Source organism: Ambystoma mexicanum, chromosome 11, assembly GCF_040938575.1.
Source record: "Ambystoma mexicanum isolate Mex_15411 chromosome 11, UKY_AmexF1_1, whole genome shotgun sequence".
Taxonomy (NCBI): domain Eukaryota; kingdom Metazoa; phylum Chordata; class Amphibia; order Caudata; family Ambystomatidae; genus Ambystoma; species Ambystoma mexicanum.
This window is the reverse complement of record NC_090934.1, coordinates 1,313,942,613-1,313,963,094: the sequence shown is the minus strand read 5'-3', so window position 1 is coordinate 1,313,963,094 and position 20,482 is coordinate 1,313,942,613. Positions and strand designations below refer to the sequence as shown.

Below are 20,482 nucleotides of genomic sequence, written 5' to 3'. Positions count from 1 at the left end.
ATTGAAATGTTTTGTTTAAAATGGATCCATTTTGCAGTAACTGAATTCTTTCTGCGACATATTCCATAACTTGCTAAATACTTGCGCAGGAGGGAAGGGTAGCCTGTCCACTTGTGTTTGTGAAATATGGTTATGATAGGTTATTTATAACACACTTAATACCCAGTGCTGTGTTTCTCCGTGTTGTCTTGCTTCCAAGGCGAGCACGTTGCCCCTAAGCTATCCTCCCAAGAGAAATGTTTAATGATCCCCAATGAAGTGGATACAGTCAATACAATACTATCAATACAATAGAGGATTGACCTTGCGTAATTTATTAAGATGGGACTGTCAAAAAGAGCTACAAGTAGAAACATGTCCTATTCTCCAGTCAGATAAGTTCCCACTTTTTTGGTTTCGGGGGATCAGAATTTAAAGGGAACTAAATTTGAAAGGGAAAAACTAAAGATAAGTCTGATTACCCCCCTTCCAATGCCCAAACGTTAGAGAGAGACAAGTGTTAACAAACTTAAACAAATACAGTTTGTTGTTATGCTATGTAGAACCCAGTACACAAAAGAAGAATCAAAAAACAATTTATTGTATATTGTACATGATTAAAAAAAGGCACGTGGTGCCATAAGTACAAAAACTTTTTTACAAAAGGATATTCTAAAACCTTTTACACAGACAGGGTATATTGCACATAACAACCATAATCAAAAAAGTGTGCACCAAACAAGCTGTACATTCGTTGCTGCTTCGTTTGCATCAGGGATCCCACACACAATTAATATGGGTATTACAGATAAATGTCATTTTTAATCTTATACAATATACAATATCTTGTTTTTTGATTCTAATTTCGTGTACTGGGTTCTACATAGCATAACAACAAACTGTATTTGTTTAAGTTTGTTAACACTTGTCTCTCTCTAACGTTTGGGCATTGGAAAGGGGGTAATCAGACTTATCTTTAGTGTTTCCCTATTCTCCAGCAGACCTCAGTGAGAGCAGCAGGATGTACTCACCTGTCATAGAGGGGGAAGAGAGGGGATAGCAGATCAGGCAATTATCTTCCATGACCAGGACAAGTTTACCCTATCTCACCCACACCTCAGGCAGAAACTGGGTAGAAGGGAGAGGCGTCATTGCCACAGGCCGAAGGCCAGGGGAGAGACAAGTAGCAGCAACAATGCTTGCAGACCCCCTTTACAGTCGGCACTCACTCTCCATGCAAGCCCCTTGTCCAAAACTTTGCAGTACACACCAGAAGTTCCCCACTGCTCTTTCACTCCACAGTGGTTTGCTCCTGGGGGTCCCTAATGTTGCTTGTTTTGCTCCGCTGTGATTTAGACTTAATTGCTGCCCACAGTAATATTTCCACCCACTGCAGGGAGCTCTGCGGCCCTCCTCACAGTGGCTCGATTCCTCTTTCATTTTGCTATAGTCACCCCGAGTGGGACGGGTATGCCCAAACGTGGGCCCTGTGCCTGCTGGGCCTAGAGACCCAAGATACTCCTCACTGATGAGGCCAAACAAGGCCGAAACATGTCTGGGGATGCTTGTGGTCTTGTGCAGAAGGGATGTGGTCAAGCAGTTCGAGATGGACTGCCCCTTTTGGGGTAGGACCAAGCCTGATTTGCATATGGCCTTTCCCCTTTCTGTAATGGCTTGCAGGCAAAGAACAATGGTCTGGAGTCTTGCCCAGGTTAAGATTAATTCTAAACTTTCCAGCCATTACCTCTGTTGTTTAGTTTGGTTCCAAGGTGAACCATTATTAGGGAGTCCGCATGGCGACAGGGATAAGGTGTTTCAAATTCCCAAATTTCTAATTCTACCTAAAATTACGTACACTGACTAAGCCACCCACCCCCAGATATTAAACATCCCTCCCAAAACACACTAAAATTGCCACCATTATACCACTCACACCAACATGTATTCACCATTTCAACAAAGGCACCCTAGCACTCTGGGCACACAAGGCTCTGGCTACCGATATCTCAGTGCTTGAGTCACAGACCACCCAGAAACACAGCTGGTCGCAGAACCCCGGTACTTTCAACATGCAGGCAACACTGCAGCAGCAAAGCTATCTTGCATTGTTCCTCTATTCCTACTAATCAAATCCTGGCTCGCCCTCTTTTTCAATTCTCACAGCTAGAGACAGTCCAAATCTTCGAAAACATTGTGAAAATCTGCAGAAAAATGCTTAATGTTTCGGCAGTCACAGATGACATAGTTACAGTGGGGCAATCGGCTGGAGCTGTACAAACATCCCAAAATCTGCAGGTGATTTCTAAAATCTGTGGCAATTTTTGAAAGTCTGTGCTCATCAGAAATCTGCATTTTCGGAAGAAAGGTCTGCCCTGCAGATTTGGACTGTCTACTCATAGGACCAGGGGAGACTTAAAATAGCAGCAGACCCCCGAATAACACCAAATGACCTCATAGAAACGACTTAATGTTCCTTTTAGCAATGAACAAGTTAAGGGCAATTTGCCTGTGGGATGGACTTAAAAGAAATCATCATTATTATTAATAATATTGTATATGGAGCAAACACTGTAGTATATTACACCATGTGTGGGTGGGGCGTGCTGTGCAGGGCACACCTAGCAGGACCACGTTTCAGTGATCCCAATGTTCGCAGCCAAAGAAAATAAGACCCATTGAAGAAGAGTGATTTGCCCAGGACCACATAGGCGGGGCGGCATGGCTGTGTACCCAGGTTTTCTGTCTGCAGAGTTGGCAATTTTCCAGGTTTCAGATTACATGGTTTCTCACTGGATCCCTAGTTTTGCACATTATGCCATGTTGTCTGCATAGTACTCTGTGTATGAGTGTGAGCTTGTCGATTTTATGCGTTGGGTGGAGGTGGCTCGGAAATAAAGCACAACCTTTGACACATCTGGATGTGACATCACTGGAAAGGATGAGCATCCCCGAACATGTATGGGCTGGCAATGGTGTGTCCCTGGATTTACAATGAATACCTTTTTTTTAAGACTTGATTTAAAAATGCTGCATGGTTCTCCACCCCGCCTTCTCAAATATTCCAACCCCCTGTAGGAATGGAAACAAAGGGCCAACCAACTGAAAGTGCTGCATAGATGCACTAACTGGATACAAATATTATGCAGAATCGAAGCTCTCAAGTTGTCCTGCATAAGGATTGGGGTGAATTGCAAATGTAGTCCTTTTTTTCTTGCACCTCATTTCTAGTGTCAGTTCCCCACTGTAAACGCAGAAGTGCCAGAATGAAGTCAAAATAGAGCCTCGTTGCCAGGACTTGCTGAGCAGATTATGGACATGAGCCCACATGAGATGCCTTTAATGTCTCTATTGAGTTATACATCAGTGTTAACATCACCTGCTATTAGTCATTGCTTGATACAGTTATACATATTAGCAAGCATGGTGTGTATAAAAGTTCAATTCCTAAAAAACCAAGCAGACTTTATAGAACTCAACCAGTGTTTTTCAGTCTGAGAACATAGATTTCCCTTGCAACTGAGAGGTTGTAGTATTGAGCAAGATGAACAGTGCAGTTTGTTGGTTTTTAAAAAACAGCAAAAAACACATGGGGCCTCATTACAAGGTAAGGGACCGGCACCGTTCATTCCGGGCCGCCACATTACGAGTTCTGCAGCGGGACCTGCTCTGCACGCCTGGTCAGACCAGACATGCAGAGGGCGACCCTCTAACAGGCCAGGATGCTAACAACGGGTCCGTCATTAACGGGTCCGTTGTTAGCATTCTCCCCATTCCCATTGAGCCCTATGGGGGCTCAAATGGGAATGGGGATGTACCGGGTCCGGGTCCCGCGAAAGGGAATTACCGGGCCCTCCAAGGTCAGAATGGCCCGGTAAGTCCCTTTTTGCAGGTCCCGGACCCGAGTTTGGAAGTAGCCATTCCGCTAAAAACAGCATGGCTACCTCCAAACTCATACTGAGGCCCATGATCTTGGTAGACAGTTGTAGCCATTCTGCCTGAGCAACAGTGTACTGCCTCACTTAGGATTATAAATTAACAAATATCTCACTGCTAATGTCTGCTGTGACGCAAACATTACTGGCCAGACCAATCAAATAGTCCTTGGCCAGACGCCTGGGGTGGAGCCGTGTTGATGCTAATGGTTCTGTAGTTGCTGTCTCCTGGCGGAGAGACATACGCCCCTAGCCCCACACTGCCACCACCACTGGAGAAGCCTCCTTTTGCGGGTGGCTGAAGGAGTACTTTGTCCTGGTTGGTAACAATGCTGGCAGATGGGTAGCAGTTCTGTTAGAGAGAGAGGTAACATTTACAATTGTCTAATAGGTCTAATACTACGTCCCTAATACCATAGATATCTCTTGTTTCACTTACTTGCATGATAACATAATGGAATATACAGCACCTTATATCATCAGAGGAGACTTTAGTGGAGTACTCAATTCAAATCTAACAATAAGTAAAGTAACATGAAGTCCAGAAATGAGAGAAGTGATGACAAGTTCAAATGTAATGAACAAATAGAAGGGCTATATATCTATATAGTAGAGATTATGCCTTCTATTCAGATAAACATTGTATCTCCAGAATTGACTACTTGCTTTTTGACAAGGAACTACAGAATGTAATTACGGACATATCCCACCCGGCAAGAATCATTTTAGAACATTCACCAGTTGCCCTCAAGCTAGCAACTAAATGTAGAACTTCAAAGCCACAGACCTGGTCAAGAGATAAAAGGCTCCTTAAAGATGTAGATTTTACTGAGATGATCAAAATTAATCCCAACGCATTCTTCAAGCTTAATATCACTTAGGCAGATTTAGCAGTGCTGTGGGATGCTTACAAAGCCTTTATTAGGGGAAGCACTGCTAGTTTTACTTGGGTCGGGGGAATATGATTAAGAGGACCTGAGTAAAAATATTCTAACATTGAATAGAGGTTCTTGAAAGACCACACAAGATAATGCAGAACTATGAAAAATTACAAGGGAACTTTGTAGGTTGTATTTTGACAAACTATTGTGCAAACAGAGAAACCGCAACAAATATTTGAGCGAGTAGAAAAGGCGGATGCAGCATAAAAGGCCAGAGAAAATTGGAAGAGGAAACATAGATAAACGCTGAAAAGGGAGGCAAATTTAGTACATCAAGACAGGAAATTGCGAAAGAATTGGGTATTTCTTTTACAAATGTATACTTTGAAGACACTTGGATAGCAAAGGTATAAAGCTTTACCTGTGTAATTTTATGCTGCCTATAAGATCAGCTGAGAAGCTTAGGCAGCCGAAAGCAGAAATTACAGCCGAGGAACAGAAATGACAGCTGAGGAGATCTCACAAGCATTTATAAATTCTACATATGGCACAAATATGAGCCCAGGTGGGTTGCCATCAAATTCTTACAAGCATTCCTACACCTTCTTTTATAATGTCTGATTAAATTATTCAATCTGTTGGTAAGTGGCAGAAGGGAACCTGGCCCATATAATAAGGCTTATATTTACAGGGTCCTTAAACTTGATAGGGACCCAATAAAGTGGAGTCCCATAGACATCATTTTAATACATGTCAAGAGTTAGCAATTAGGCTAAATCCTCACTCAGGGAGCCCTATAAACCCCAGCCAGAAAGAAATTTTGCCAGGAAGAGTGATATATGATTTGACGGTTATATATGATTTTGACGACCACGATTACAGAGTGGTACATTTTATTGTGGGCAAAACACAGAAAAGCACCGATTGTTTTAAAACAAATATTTGGTGGGATGGCCCCCAAACTCCCTGATGTTCTACCCTTATAACGCCACCCCACCTCGACCCATTTTAACCCCTTACCCCACTTCCCTTTATATATTTATTTAATGTTTTTGGTGTTTTTCAGTGTTATTGTCTGATGTGTTATGTACCACTGTGTAATGTTTGCAATAAAATGACTGGATACCTGATTTGACGAGTTCAACAGGAAGCATAATCCACAACTTTGGCGATAAATGTGTATCACACTGAAAAATCCTTTAAGCCTGGCTCTAAGACATCCTGAATACAGTTAGTATGGGGCATTGTAATCTAAGAGCAGTAAAAGCATTGTATGCAAATACAAGTGCAGCAATACTGTCCAATTGCAAGCTGAGAAAAGAAGTTGCAGTGCGTTTAGGCGCTACCCAGGGGCGTCCTTTCACCCAGCCCTATTTGACACTTTCCTTGAACCCTTGGTGACCATAAAGGAAGTCAGAGGAGGGCATTATTCCAATTAAGGTTGGAAAATATGAAAAAGATGATCACATGGATTGCTACAAAAAATGGCAATTGTCGAAATTGTATTTTTTTTTAAAACAACCTTCTTTGGACGTATTTGAAAGTGAAATTTAACCTAGTTAATTCTTGGGAAGATACTGGACCGCAAACGGGCATATCCAGATCAGCACATTTGTGCAGATTCTGTGACGAGGAACCATTGGAAAGTGTGATTCACCTAATAATAGTATGGGAAAGCTTCAGTTATTTGCGTAGAAGGGATTGTCGGCATATGAGAATTGAAACGCTGATTCTACTAATTGCATGGAGTTCTGGGATCGCTACATGTCGCGTAACAAAATGAATTTAATTTTTCCTGTCCCCAAACTGTGGATATTACTAGAAATATAATCTCACCTGTTGGGCATATGTAATGTGTATTTTTCTTTTGTGGTATGCTTTATTTTAAACATCACAAATTGTAATCCGCGGATTGTCCTTTTAGAGCGACACATGAGGTAATGTCCTATTACCATTTTTTCCTATGGTTTATGGCACAATTACGCAAAATATTTTTGTAACCCTTTAAATACTTACGCTGACTTTTCATACTTGTTATACATCCAAGGGATCTTGAAAAATATGTCAGGCTTCAATAAAAGTGCTTGCCAGGCATCAAAGTACTTCTGGATCTTAAATACAATTTCACTTTCTGGAAGAAGAAAAATAGGAAGAATTGTGTGTGGCTCTTAGGCTACATCAAAGTATGCGAGTAAATGCAAAATAAATGATATATGTCAATGATACATTGAGTGGCTCAATTCAGTCTATCTGATAAAGGTCACCATTAGATCCAGATAAAGCAACCACCTCTTTGAGACATTGATGTGGGTCCATAAAAGAAGTAAGAGAATAGTATTGCTATCCAATGTTCTTTAGCTTACTTGAGTATGTTTCATTTTACTTACAATTAATTACAAGGACAGCAAACATTCGACTTGTTTGTTCAAATGTAATCATTCTTGCAGCATAGAAAGAAGGAAATCAGAAACATTGTTTCCTGCCACCAGATTCCCACTCAGATGAATCTTTATTTTAGACATTTCTAGCAGATCTGGTAAATGATCACCCATCGCTGCCATGCATTTCTTTTATCCACTTCAGCAATAACCGGTGGTCCTCAGTTCTTTCTATTGTTGTGTCATGTGGTCTTCCAAATCCTGTAAAGGCCCTCTAAAATAGGAATGCAGAATAATCAAAACCTCACTGGGTCCTTTTCTCTAAGGAAAATGGGGTGAGCCTCACACTGTAATCTAAACCTCCTGAAAACTCTTTTCATGCTTGGTGCCCAAAATTGATCACAACACCTTCAATGAGAATTCCATGCGTGTCCTGCTTGGCAAGTGGCACTGACCTTTAGTCATCTGTGCACCTCATTGTCTTTGGCATCCCACTAACATAGACTGAAAAAGTAGAAATTCAATACAATGTTCACTGGAGCCGATATGAATATTTACCGTCTAGAGGAATCCTTAGAAAGAGGCTGTTTGAGGTGTGCAGCATAATCAGCCTCATCAGTTTCAGCACGTTCACGTGTCCATGCTGACTGGTCACTTCCTTTAGTCGATTTAGGTAAGTTACAGTTGATTTGATGCACACTTCTGTGGTGTGTGCAAGTCCTGGGCCAGATAGTGCTGAAATATTTGGACAGAATAGTTACCTTAAGTTCATGTGACCTTTTACAACTTTACTACACATTTTACTCTCATGTATCCACCAGGAAACGATTCTACGATTGCGGCACAGGACATACATATCAACGCCTATGTAAAAAGCACAGATAAGATATAACAAAAATATGATTATGAATGAAATACCAATGGAAACATTTTGTCACAATTATTTTGCTACGGTAATGAAAAAAGAAACAGAATTGTGAATTTAATTCAAAAAAAGAATTTCCCTAATATGGCTGGTTTTTGATATTTAAGATTTTGTAAAGAATTTTTAAAAATGTGTTTACGTGGAAACACTAATACCACCACACTGTTAATCCCTTCCCCCATCCTCTGTCAATTTCTATAGTGTTCAGTGGTTCTAGTGGTTCCGCTCATTCTCTGTGATCATCTTGGCCTCTTTTCCGCCTTATTGCACCTCTGTAAAGCAATACAAATCAGCACCCTGCACCTTGGGACCGCCTCCGCTTGCGAACCTCCAAAATAGGAGGGTGCGGCAAACGGCTTGCATTTGGATTCCACTTCATCTTTGTCCTTTTAAATGGTAATTGTTCAGGTTTTTGATCATGAGTGTCAAACATAAGGTCCACAGGCCAGATCAGAGCCCTCAATCCCCTTCCTATGGTCCTCCACACACACAGTGCACATTGCAGAGGAATGAGCTCTGGCAGATATCACCGATAAGGCTCTTCAACTGCAGAGGCTTCAGTTTAATTAATGTGAGAATCCCAAGTAGCCGAGTATCGACACAGTGGGCCTCATTACAAGTTTGGCGGTAGCCTTGCCAGTAAAACCGGCAGGCTGCCGCCGAACTTACGAATTTAACCAGCGCTCGGGAATGGGCAATTACCAGGTCATTATGGCCCTGCCAGACCCGGTATTTGCCCATTCCCGGGCACAGGTAAAAAATGCTCCCCATTCCCATTTGAGCCCCATCGGGCACAATGGGAATGGGGATGCCGGAGGCACCGGCACCATTCAAAATGCTGCCGGTGCATCCGATATGCTCTGCTCGCGGGTGCCGGTCCGCCCGCCAGGTAAGACCTGGCAGGCAAGAGGGCACCCGCGAGCAGAACTCGTAGTTTGCCGGTGTGGTAACTACGGTACCGGCAAGTTTACCGGTACCGTAGTTACCGGACAGGCACACTTGTAATGAGGCCCAGTGTCTGGTCTGCAAACAACACCCATATTAAAAGCAAAGCCGGGTGAATGAACGGGAAATAAAAGAAAGGTAAACAATGTTGTGGTGTGTGAAAATGCAACCAACAAATTAAACACATGGAAATAAACAATCACCTTCGCATTACAAAGCTGCTTTTTTAAAGCAAAATCCAAGTGGTCTTTTTTCTACAGCCACCCCCAAAAGAGTGTGGTATCAAAACAAAGATTTCAAGTACCCCTAGCTCAACAAGATGCACAAAAATGCCCTACAGACATCACTACTGCTTGTGATGGGCGATCACCAGGAAGATTTCAGGAGTCTACCTCAGTGATGCTGCGCAGTGTAATCATGCACACCTGCTTCAAAGAAAGTGCTTAAAGATACCTTGCTTGAAAATACTCAAATCGGGGTGCTGGGGATCCCCACCGACCTTTCTAGGTAGTTTCAGGCTTGTTCAAGTCACTTGCTAACACTCATTTAGGGTAAAACATTTGCTCCACACCACTTTAAAACTCCACCAGCTGTCACACTTTATAATTAACCTGTACATTTCTTAGAACTGGCCCACTGACCGACTGAGATTGACCCCCCCTGTTGTAGATGGGTTGCATTGTAGGCAGTTTGTTATAACCAATGCAATAATATCCTCCATTTATATAGCACTTCATACCAGATTTGTCCCGGTTCAAGGCACTGCAATAATAGGTGTTTATATTACTCAATTTAATGGGCCTCATCACAGCCTTGGCAGTATCACAGCGGTAATTGCGCCTGGATCCTGCCAATGGAAATAGCGTTACTGCAACTACATCTGACACTATTATCACCGGATCCCGAGTTGTGGTAAGGCTGTTATTCCCCATTTTGTTAAGTGTCCATAGCACTCTATGGGGCTTCTCGACATTATTACCTACCAGCGGTAACAGTGGTAAATCTCCAGCTTTTTGCCCAAACTCGGGATTGGGCGGAGCAGTAATGCAGCGGTAATAGCTTTACCGCTGCATTTTTACCGCTCCATCCAAACCCTGATGAGGTCCAATGTCACTTAATTTATCAAACTCAGAAGGATAAAGGACTGGGTCGTCCTTGCCTGGATTTGAACATGTCTCCCACAGGATGCATGCAGATGTTGGTGTGAAAACTTAACAAGGGCTCCAACACTCGCAGTGGCTGAATCAATCCAATAGCAGCCATTTTGGGATCGGTATCATGCGGATGTTGCAAGTAGAGGGGGTAGAAAGAGGCCTCTCGACAAACAATGCTCAACCTTAGAGAGTACACTAAGGCAATTAAAACAGAATGTACACAGGCAACTGCATTCTGATCACATCAAAAACAATGTGCTGAATTACTGACCATACATCTTGTAAGCAATAGTCTGACCCCTGGGATTTTGCGCGTGTAACGTAACTCTACCACTTCTCTGCTACACAGGTAAACAGTTTGTAGGCATGTGACATTATTGTACAAGAAATACAGTGGTCAATGTTCATTCTGAAGACCAAATGGCATCCCTGTAAAAAGTGGTGACTGTTATTATATGCATTTGTATTGAGTGATGATCGTAGCAGCAGTCATCTGCATTGTTTTTGTATGAGACGTGACTCAAAGTTCAAATAAACAACTGCCTTATCTGAAATAAAATATGAATCATATTTAAAATTAAAAGATATCTGTCAGTAAACCATATGTGTCAGTTTTTTCAAAAACCTGTGCTGTGTTGTTGGTGCTACAAACAATTTATTAATATTATTATTATCATTGAAGCAATGGAGCACTTTACAGAGGTATACACCAATACAGATATATAACAATGCACTTTACAGAGGTGTAAAATATTACAGATGCATAACAGAGTGCTTTTCAGTGGTAACAACAGAACAGATACACAGCAGGTGGTAGGACACAGAGGGGCACTGAGGAGGGGTACCGCTGTACCGGCTGGCGGGGAGGAGAGGGGCGGGCAGCGTCTAGCTAGTCAGGAGGAGCGAGGGGCGATGTGATGGCCTAGGTGTTGAGGAGGATAGACTCCTTGAACAGGTGGGTCATGAGTTCTTTTCTGAATTGTTGGAGCATGGGGGTGAGTCTGTTGCTGACGGGGAGGAAGTTACATAGTCTTGGGGCGTAGGCAGAGAAGGCTTTTTTTTTGGTCCTTTCCTTTTTGCAGCATCGGATTTCAAGTCTGCACATGTCCCAGCTTCTAGTGGTGCGCTGTCCGCCGGAGATGCAGAGTCTCTCGTGAGGTAGCTGGTTGACTTGAGGGTGACTGCCTTATAGATAATGCAGCAAGACTTGAAGGTTATTTGTGTGTGCAGCGGGAGCCAGTGAAGGTCAATGAGGGCCAGGGTGATGTGGTCGTATCTGTGTAGACCCTTGATGAGGCATGGGGAGGATGCCGGGAGGCCTTTGAGGAGTGCATTGCCTTCATCCAGGTGGGATAGGACCAGTGCTTGGACGGTTGATCTAAAGCTGTCCGGAGGGAGGAAGGGCTTGACTTTTCGTAGGCGGGAGAGCCGATACCAAGCTGTCTGAGTTTTCGTAGCTATGTATTTCTTGGAGGAGAGGTGTTTGTCAATGTTGAACCCGAAGGACTTGGCGCTGGAGATGAGCTTGGGTATGAAGCCCTGAGAGTTCATGGTTGATAGCCAGGTCTGTGTGTCACGATGTTTGGTGTTGTTGGTGAGGAGTAGGAATTCGGTCTTGGAGGAGTTGTACTGCATCAAGGTGTATGGGTTATCTGGCATTGGTATAGGTGTTAATCCTCCGTTGTGGCAGAGAACACCCTAGTAGCTTGAAACAATTTAGATAATTTTTCTGCTCATATATTGACCAATCCAAAACAAATCATCTCAAGGTACAGATTGCCTGTCAAATATATATTTGACATTAGGTGTTCATTGCTGCCTTAATGGCTTTAGGTTGAAAGGTGTTTGTGAAACCTCCCCCATGTGCATACAATGACCTTCTTTAATGAGACATTGGTTTGCATGTTTCAAATCACTGGGGTCTTTCTCGTGTCTTCAGCAGGAGGGTGAGAATGTTTCTATGCTTCTATCAAACTTTGGAAACTCATACTAGTGGTGAGGTTTCATGCTGCCAGGCCCCTTTTTTCTGTAGATGTATTGGAAGCTTTCAACATAACATAAGCATCTGTTATTGTACATTGTGTACTCTGGTCCAGATTAAACACGTTTGAATTGAAGACTCATTATGACCACGCCTATCGTTAGACTCTAACCTCAAAAAAATCTGTCAAGAAAATGAGCTACACAACTTCTAAGAAATTGAATAAAGTGTCTGATGATCTTACAATTCAATTTTATTTTTGGATAATGGAAAATAAGAACTAATGAAAAAAGAAATGTCTACAAAGAATAATGGTTTGTTTTGCTTCCGATAAGTGAATTCAGATGAGCAAACAGCAGGGAATATTGAAGTATTTAGGAAACATTTTATACAAATTTAATATATCCTGAGAATCCAAAAATCTATATACTATTTCAGATTCACAGCTATTTGCTATTTAAATCTAGCAACTGTACAAAAGTTGTTTCAGATATGAGAATTTGTAATATTAGGCCACCCTTTTGTGTTCGGCATCGCAACTATAGCTGTATAGATTGCTAATTGTGACTCTTATTGGATTGTGTATAATAGATCACACTCACAAGTCACTGGAGGTCAAAGTGCAACACAAATATCACTACTCACTAACGTGTTTACGGATCTTGCTGAAAAGATTCAAGTTTGAAAAAGAATCTTGCTGCTATGTTCCTTATTTGAAACATTATGATAATGAAATGCAGCAATTATTTTGAAAAATAATAAGAAATTAAGAAAAAATGACTTGAAGAAAAGAAAAACAAAAAAAGAACAGCAAATTAATAAATGGTGTGTGGTTCTGAATGTTGTAACTGTGTTTTTTGCTCTTGAATGTTGCAAATGATATGCCTGGTGCACTTAAGCTAAGCTAATGTGTACAGTATGTGACTAAGACATTATACTGTTTCTTTAAATGAAACATGAACAATATGAATTAAGGGAAGGACGCCGCCCCCCACCCCTGTGTTTATAATTAGAAAGCCCATAGTCCTGTCCCTCTCTAGGGCTGTCCCTTCTGTTACTAAGTTATGAGAATTTTTGACAGCACGTGCATATTACGTCGGCACGTAAATTCAGGTTTGCCTGTTTCATTTCCGTCAGGATATGCGCGTTACTAATAAATCCAATCAGATCGTATTTCATACTTTCATTGACTGTTCTTTTTAATTTCCTGTAGCCATTGTAACTGTACTTTTCTATCTACTGCACATTAAAATACAACAGGAGATGTATTGTTTATGCACGTGTAGGATGTGTTTTGCATACAAAAGCAAGACTGAAACAATAGTTGAAGGATGCCTCCCGATATTTTTACCAGTCGTATCTTTGCATAAGGCTTTGCCGCTGCAGGCTTTATGTTCTGCACACATGGGAACCCCACGAGCTAGTTCTTGTGCATATTCCCAGTGCCCGGATCTTTGAAAAGTCTCATTTTTACAACAGCTAAGTCAGTTATCAACTGTGACGGCTAACGTTGACTATAACGCCGTTATGTAAACATATTACCTTTGTTGAAAAAGGGCCTGATCTTTTTCCAAAGAGATGGGTTGCTGTTGAAAATAATCCCATTTTCGTCCATCCCGACGCACTGCAGGCCGAGTTTACTCCCAAACCTCGAAGTGTAGTGTCCATGTTTCATAATGTGGAACGTAGCCGAGGATCTGGAAAAAATCCAAATGTCAAAGTCTACTTGGAACGCGTCAGCAGCACACCACAGTTTAGGTTTGAAGCACCTGCCCTTCGAGCAAATAATACATATTCACAAAAAAACACCAAAATAAGTCTGGGTGCTTCGTAATTGCAGAATTGGAATCACCAGGCAAAGAATGTGTAGAGCTGTTGTGCAGGTGTGCATGTATGTAGGCATGATTTCATGTATTTGATCATGTGTGCATGTATGTAGGCACCTATGTAGGTATGTATGCGTTGGGTTTTGTATAGCACAAATCTAGCTGGGATTCAGATACAAGAGGGTAGGGTAACCAGATACAATACTAGGGATACAATTATTAGGATATTCTAAAACATTTACACTGTGACGAGTAAGGAGGTAGGAGAGACAGGTGTTTACAGACGGGGCGCACTGGTTAGAGTTGGAAAGCCGGACCCAGTTTTGCTTGGAAAGTTACAGAGATTATCAATGTGTGTGATGCACTTTAAAGGAGAGAGGGAGGCCTGTCTGGAGACGGTTTGCAGTCGTTTTGTTCTCCTCTGCTCACCAGGGAACAAGACATGCATTGACAGAAATCTCACCTTTCTTGCTAAGGTTCTCTATGGCTCTTCTTGTCACATGCCCCAACACTAAACAGACTGACAGAGGTCTTTACTCAAAGCCGGGGCGACTACACTATGCCCAAAGCTCCAGCCCAACCGGTGCCACGGAATGATGCATTGCCCATAAGGAAACTAGTCAGCAAACATGTTTCGGAGCAGGAGGCGCAGAGATACCATAAAAAATAGCAGAGCACTTGGATTTCCTTACTGGGATGCAGCATTTGTGAGATTCGGACCCATCACTCCCAAAATGCACCCCCTTTTATTCCGGCACCATTGCGTTCTAAACAGCCACCCACAATTATCAAAAAACAACACCACAACACGGACAACAAAATCATCCAGTAATCTAATATTCCCAAATAATGTTGCCCTTGATAGATGGGGCAGCTCCTGAAATGTGCATGTGCAGAATTCATATAATGCAAACCCAGCTATGAAGCAGTGGAGCACTGCACAAAGGTAACTATGGGGAATGCAGGAGCACAGGTGCGTCAAGTCAGTTTCCGGGGATGATGGGGAGGCATGAGCCGGTTCAGGCAGGTTAAGGTCCCTGGTGCTGCATAAATATAGTGGTGACTCAAATCCCAATAGTTGGTCACTTACCACTTAAGTCAACGTCAATTACACAGGGGGTCCTTCCGGCATAGAAAATTAGCTGGTGGCGACCCTACACCATCACATTCTTAAAGGGGTATACACTCATTTGCATGCATGTGCTCTCTGTGCCATTGAGGATGCTTCTCTGGCTTTATCCCCCACTTGAAGTCCAGGAGGATCCAGGTGAGGCCTAACAAAAATGACTTATAGGGCCTCATTACGACCCTGGCGGTAAGGGGTTAACGCCAGCGTTAGCTGCGCCGACCCCTTACCGCCAATTACGAGGTCCCTTAGCGCCATGGCGCTTTTAACACCTGCTTTTAGCAGGTGTTAAAATCCATGGCGCTAAGGGACCATGGAGTTAATTACGCCACCGTAATTTACGGTGGCGTAATTAACGCCTTCCCCACTCCCATTATGCCCTATGGGGCAAAAATGGGAATGGGGAAGGGTAAATGGGGATTGGGGACTTACCGCCCCGCCGACCTCGGAATGGGGCGGTAAGTCCGCCAACCACCATGGCGTAAACGTAGTTTACGCCATGGTGGTAAAGTCACGGCCCAGGCGGTAACTTACCGCCTGGGTCGTAATGAGGCCCATAATGTTCTTATAAATAGCTTATGAAAACTTGTGAGAAACTAGTGGGATTTTGGGAACACCATTAAGGGTTTTATAAAAATGTATATGGCAGCCAAATACTTAATGAATTCTGATAAGTTTGAAGTAGAATGTATGTAAGATCTTAAGATTATGAAAAGATCCTTATAGGAAAATCAATAGGAAATTGTTGTATGGGAGTTTGACACCCCTTAGTCAATATTTACACGTGATTGCAAGACTAGGCGTCCATAGCACGAGTGCGCGTGCACACTCCAGCAGAGCAAATGGAAAAATATGTAATGGGCCACAGGCTTTTGTATTGTTTCAAGCATAGGGAAATGCCAAGTCAACCAGGAGCAATATGGGATCCAGAAACATTACATGATATGATATGGCATTTGTAACACGCCTATACACAAGTGTTTCAAGGCCCGACGAGGCAAGGAAGCGGGAACAGAGGGAGGACAGAGACAACGATCTTACTAGGCCAGGTGACATTGAGATTGTGCAAATGCAGGGGAAAGGGGAGGGGGCAGTGCTGTGCATGGGATCAAACAATAACAAGAAGTGCGGCAAGCAGGTGGCAGGTGGCAGGTGCAAGGGTAAGTGCAGACAGTAGGTATCCAAAAGTGCAGGTAGGGGGACTGTAGGGTTACAGATACAGACCCAACTGCAAGGGTTGCCGGGGAGGCAGTGCGGGTGTGCAACTGGGCGGGCAGGGACCGAGGCCTGAAATCAGAGGGTGGCCAGGTGACCAACGCAGTATCAGACAGCAAATCAGCAGGGGAGAGGAAGAGAGAAGACAGAAGCAAAGAGGAAGATCTTGAGGTGCTTCCAGAACCTGAGATGGTTCTCCTAAACTTTCAGAGAGGCAGGGAGGCGGCTCCAGAGGGAGGCCCCAGTTGAAGAAAGAGATCTACCACCAAATTTTAGCTTGGAGAAGCGACTGACCCTGAGGAAGTTGGAAGTGGAGGACCAAAGAGCTCGAATAGGAAGGTATTTGAGGACCCAGGCCCCAGAAGGCATTGTGGAAAATGCAGAGGGTCTTGAACTTAATCTGTGCAGCAACTGGGAGCCAGTGCAGAGATTTCAGAGCTGGAGAGATACGATCCCTGGGCTTGAGGCTAAGGACAAATCTTGCAGTCCTGTTCCAGATGAGTTGTAGAGGGCGGAGAGTATAAGCAGGCAGATTTAGAAAGAGGCTTTTGCAGTAGTCCAGCCTAGAGAGAACCAGAGCTCTAGAGACAATGGGCCTCATTATAAGGCTGGCGGCCGTGGTATGAGCGGTGCCGGTAAGGCACCATTCATACCGGGCCGCCGCATTCCGAGGTCTGCTCGTGGGTTCCTGACAGCCCGCCAGGTCTTACCTGGCGAGCTGTGCGGCATCCACGAGCATAACTCGTAATGCTGCCAGCACCGTTATTAACGTGCCGGCGCATCCATGCTCCCCACCCCCATCGGGGGCCCGGCATTACCACCTCCCACGAGTGGGCAATTACCGGCTCACTCATCTCGTAATATGCCGGTTATTGCCCAATCGCGGGAGGTGGTGCCGTAAAGGCATGGCTACCGCCCAGTGGTTGTACAATGCGATCCGTTGACCTTTTGACTAGCTGCATATAAAATATTTAAGGATCATACAATTACTGCGCCAATGTTACTGCAACAGTCGAAAATGTCAATTTTTGACATCCGCATTTCACCACATATATATGTGGGGGACGTGTCCAGTAAATAATGAATGTGTCAGGGAGTAGAGGGGTGCAGACAGGCTCCCCCCCACATTTTCAGGTGTCGTTCAGTAATCACTTAGATCCAAATAGTTATTATGGAGAAATGCAGTTAAGGTCCGCAAGATGTGAAAATGTGCATTTCTCCTTAAATTTCTTTTTAAAGATTTTACCCAAAAAAAGCAGATTTCTCTGTATCATGTGAACAATGTCCGCTCTCTGACTGTGAGAATCACAGCAGGATTTGCTCACGATTGGCCACAGTCCAGGATCCCCCACTCAATTGTACAATGCGTACGGGCTCCAAGAGCGAGACACATTACGGCCCAGACACACACTTCCCTCCACGGGGTGCATCTCCACATGTGCAGCGTGAATGCTTCGATGGAGTGCCACATCTGGAAGCCCCCCTTTCATAATAATAGTTGTACATGGTACGCACAAATGCTAATATGAGCATGTATTTAAAAGGATTCTGAACATATGGCGGAACAGAGGCGTCGCTGGGGAGCCTGGGTGGTGGGGGGTCAATAGCACCGGGTCTTTTGGCAGTAGCCCCGGATAGAAGCTCAGGGGTTATAACCGAAAGGCTATTTAGCCCCCGAGTCCCGACAGTCCTCATTTGTCATAGCCCCAGATGTTTTTCAGACCTAGCAACACCCCTGTCGTGGAATCTGTCCAACGTCCAGGTGTGCAATGTGTAATGGGACCAAGACATCAACACTATGAGGGTCATTACAACATTGCAGATAGCCATGCCGCTATTTGGTACCAGGTCCGGGTTCCTGGAATGGGGAAATACCGGGCCATTCCGACCTTGGAGGGCCCGGTATTTCCCCATTCCAGGAACCCATCCCCATTCCCATTCGAGCCCCCATAGGGCTCAATGGGAATGGGGAGCATGCTAACAATGGGCCCGTTAAGGACGGGCCCATTGTTAGCATTCTGGTCTGCTCGTGGGACCCGCTAAGGACGCCTGGTAAAAACCAGGCGTCCTTAGCGGATCCCGTGAGAACTCGTAATGAGGCAGTAGGGGGTCAACGGGGCCGGCAGCTCTACCGGCCCGGTTAACCCCTACCGCAAATCTCGTAATGACCCCCTATATTTTAAAAGCACTGTTTTCTGTGTGTCCGCACCAGCCATTTACTTAAGATGCGTCCAGTCTTTTATCCTATGACAAACCCCAGCGCATTAGGTTCAATATTATAAGTGTATACACATTTAACATATTGTAGGAAAGCACAAGGTCTGTTTTAATTTTTTTCATTTTGGAGACAGTTCACCGTCTAGACTTGTATTATAGACAGTGTCCAGTGCTACATTGAACTGTATTTGCAGTGGAGCAAAAATGGCTCACTTGCCAAAATTGATTAAAACAGTTTGGCACAGATTCTGAAACTTTGTTTGGCGCCTACAAACAGGATGCACTTTTAAATATGCACAAATGGAGGTCACCCGCCTATGCCTGTTGGGAAACTTGACATAACCTGACTATAACATGAAACAATATAAATTCACATGATGAAATGTTGTGCTATTGTGATAATTATTGAAGATATTGTGTAAAGAAATGTATGATTCATGAAAAAACGAATGAATGATTTATTGAATGAACATGATAGTATTACAAGCCATCATGGAATAACATTTCACAACTACTTGCCAAAAAATAAAGTAGCATAGTATACCAAACCTAACATAGAATAGCATTTTAAAGTAAGGTCAAGCAAAACAGCATTGCACCATAGCACAACAACACAGCACAAACAGTGCATGCCAAACCTAGCGTAAGGTAATATAGCATAATAGTACCACACAGATAGCATATCCCAACTATGATATTAGAGGGAATGCTGGGAGAACCCGATATTGGGGTTGAGGCTATTCCCTGCAACAACATGGGGTGCGATAATAAAGCTAGAAAAAAAGCAGGGACCCTGCCACCCATGACACAGACATGGGCACACACATACACACACACGCAAAAGCATCCACTGGTCGGAGCTTCTTCTTGCCTATACCATGGCCAGGAGTCTCACACAGCAGGGTTTATTGGTCACATTGCCGAATTATAAAATTAGTGCCAGCATAAGGTTTGGCAAGAGGAGTTCAGAATTCACGCCCATTCATTCCCAGGAAACTCTGCTGAGAATGACCAAAAGTAAGACTAATGTGCCATTAAAAGCATCAATTCTGCCACTGTAAGGTATTAGAATTAGTGCAAAGTTTGTCCTGATGCAGAAATGCATAGAAAATGTATATTTTTTGCAGTAGGGACAGTTTTTGCCCTAGTGCTTTTAATATGCCAAACTCTAGTGTGTCCCAGTGTTTTAGTGTTAATACCGTGCAACTTTGCACTTGCACCGGTGCAAAGTTTCTGCAATCTGGCCCCAGGTAGAAATCAAGGCTACTGAAAAAATGCCACCCTCTGAAAGAACAGATGGTTTTCATCGCACTTAGACTGGGGAAGCTCAGTGCAGTTCTACAATCCACTTGAAGTTGTATCAATTTCTGCTACTCTGCATTTGTCAGACATTTCATCTATACATTTTCTGTCATTGAAAACATGTGAATCTTGAAGCAGCAGTGTGTAATTGTGAACACAAACAGACAGTAATGCATAACACTGCAAACTTGATAAAATGTGGAAACCTTCTAACAGAATGGAAACTATGATACAACGTTTTATCAGAATTGGCCATTTCCTTGTAAGTGAAAACCTCACTGCAGAATGAGATAACTGTGCAGATTTTCCCCGTAACCAGCTTGATTTCTCGGATTCAACTTCCTAGGCCAATCTGACTAGAGATAGAAACACCAGCAATTCTTAACTGTGAGGCATTTGACTACTAGCTGGCAAGTAGGATCAGAAGAACTGAACACGCAACATGGCATTGTGCAGCTTTTATCCAGGCCCTTGCCTGGAAGGGTAAGTCATTTTATGAGCAAGTCGATAAAACAGCTTGGGGGCAGATGCTAAGAAATTAACTCAGCCTTGCTCCAGACTTGGCCAGCCTCTGGTTGAAGGAAGGAGCCTGTGGAAAATGAATGATTGCACTCTCTTGTG

General features: G+C 43.4%; 1 protein-coding gene across 1 annotated transcript in view; it reads right to left on the bottom strand.

Moving 5' to 3' along the window:
- Positions 1 to 20,482, bottom strand: part of CYP19A1 (cytochrome P450 family 19 subfamily A member 1) — a 332,239-nt gene that overhangs the window by 57,972 nt on the left and 253,785 nt on the right. Inside the window, exons 4-6 of the mRNA XM_069625283.1 lie at positions 13,718 to 13,872; positions 7,729 to 7,905; positions 6,809 to 6,923 (exon numbers count right to left, since the gene is read on the bottom strand). Coding sequence (XP_069481384.1) covers positions 6,809 to 6,923; positions 7,729 to 7,905; positions 13,718 to 13,872 — 447 coding nt within the window. The remainder of the gene's footprint in view (positions 1 to 6,808; positions 6,924 to 7,728; positions 7,906 to 13,717; positions 13,873 to 20,482) is intronic.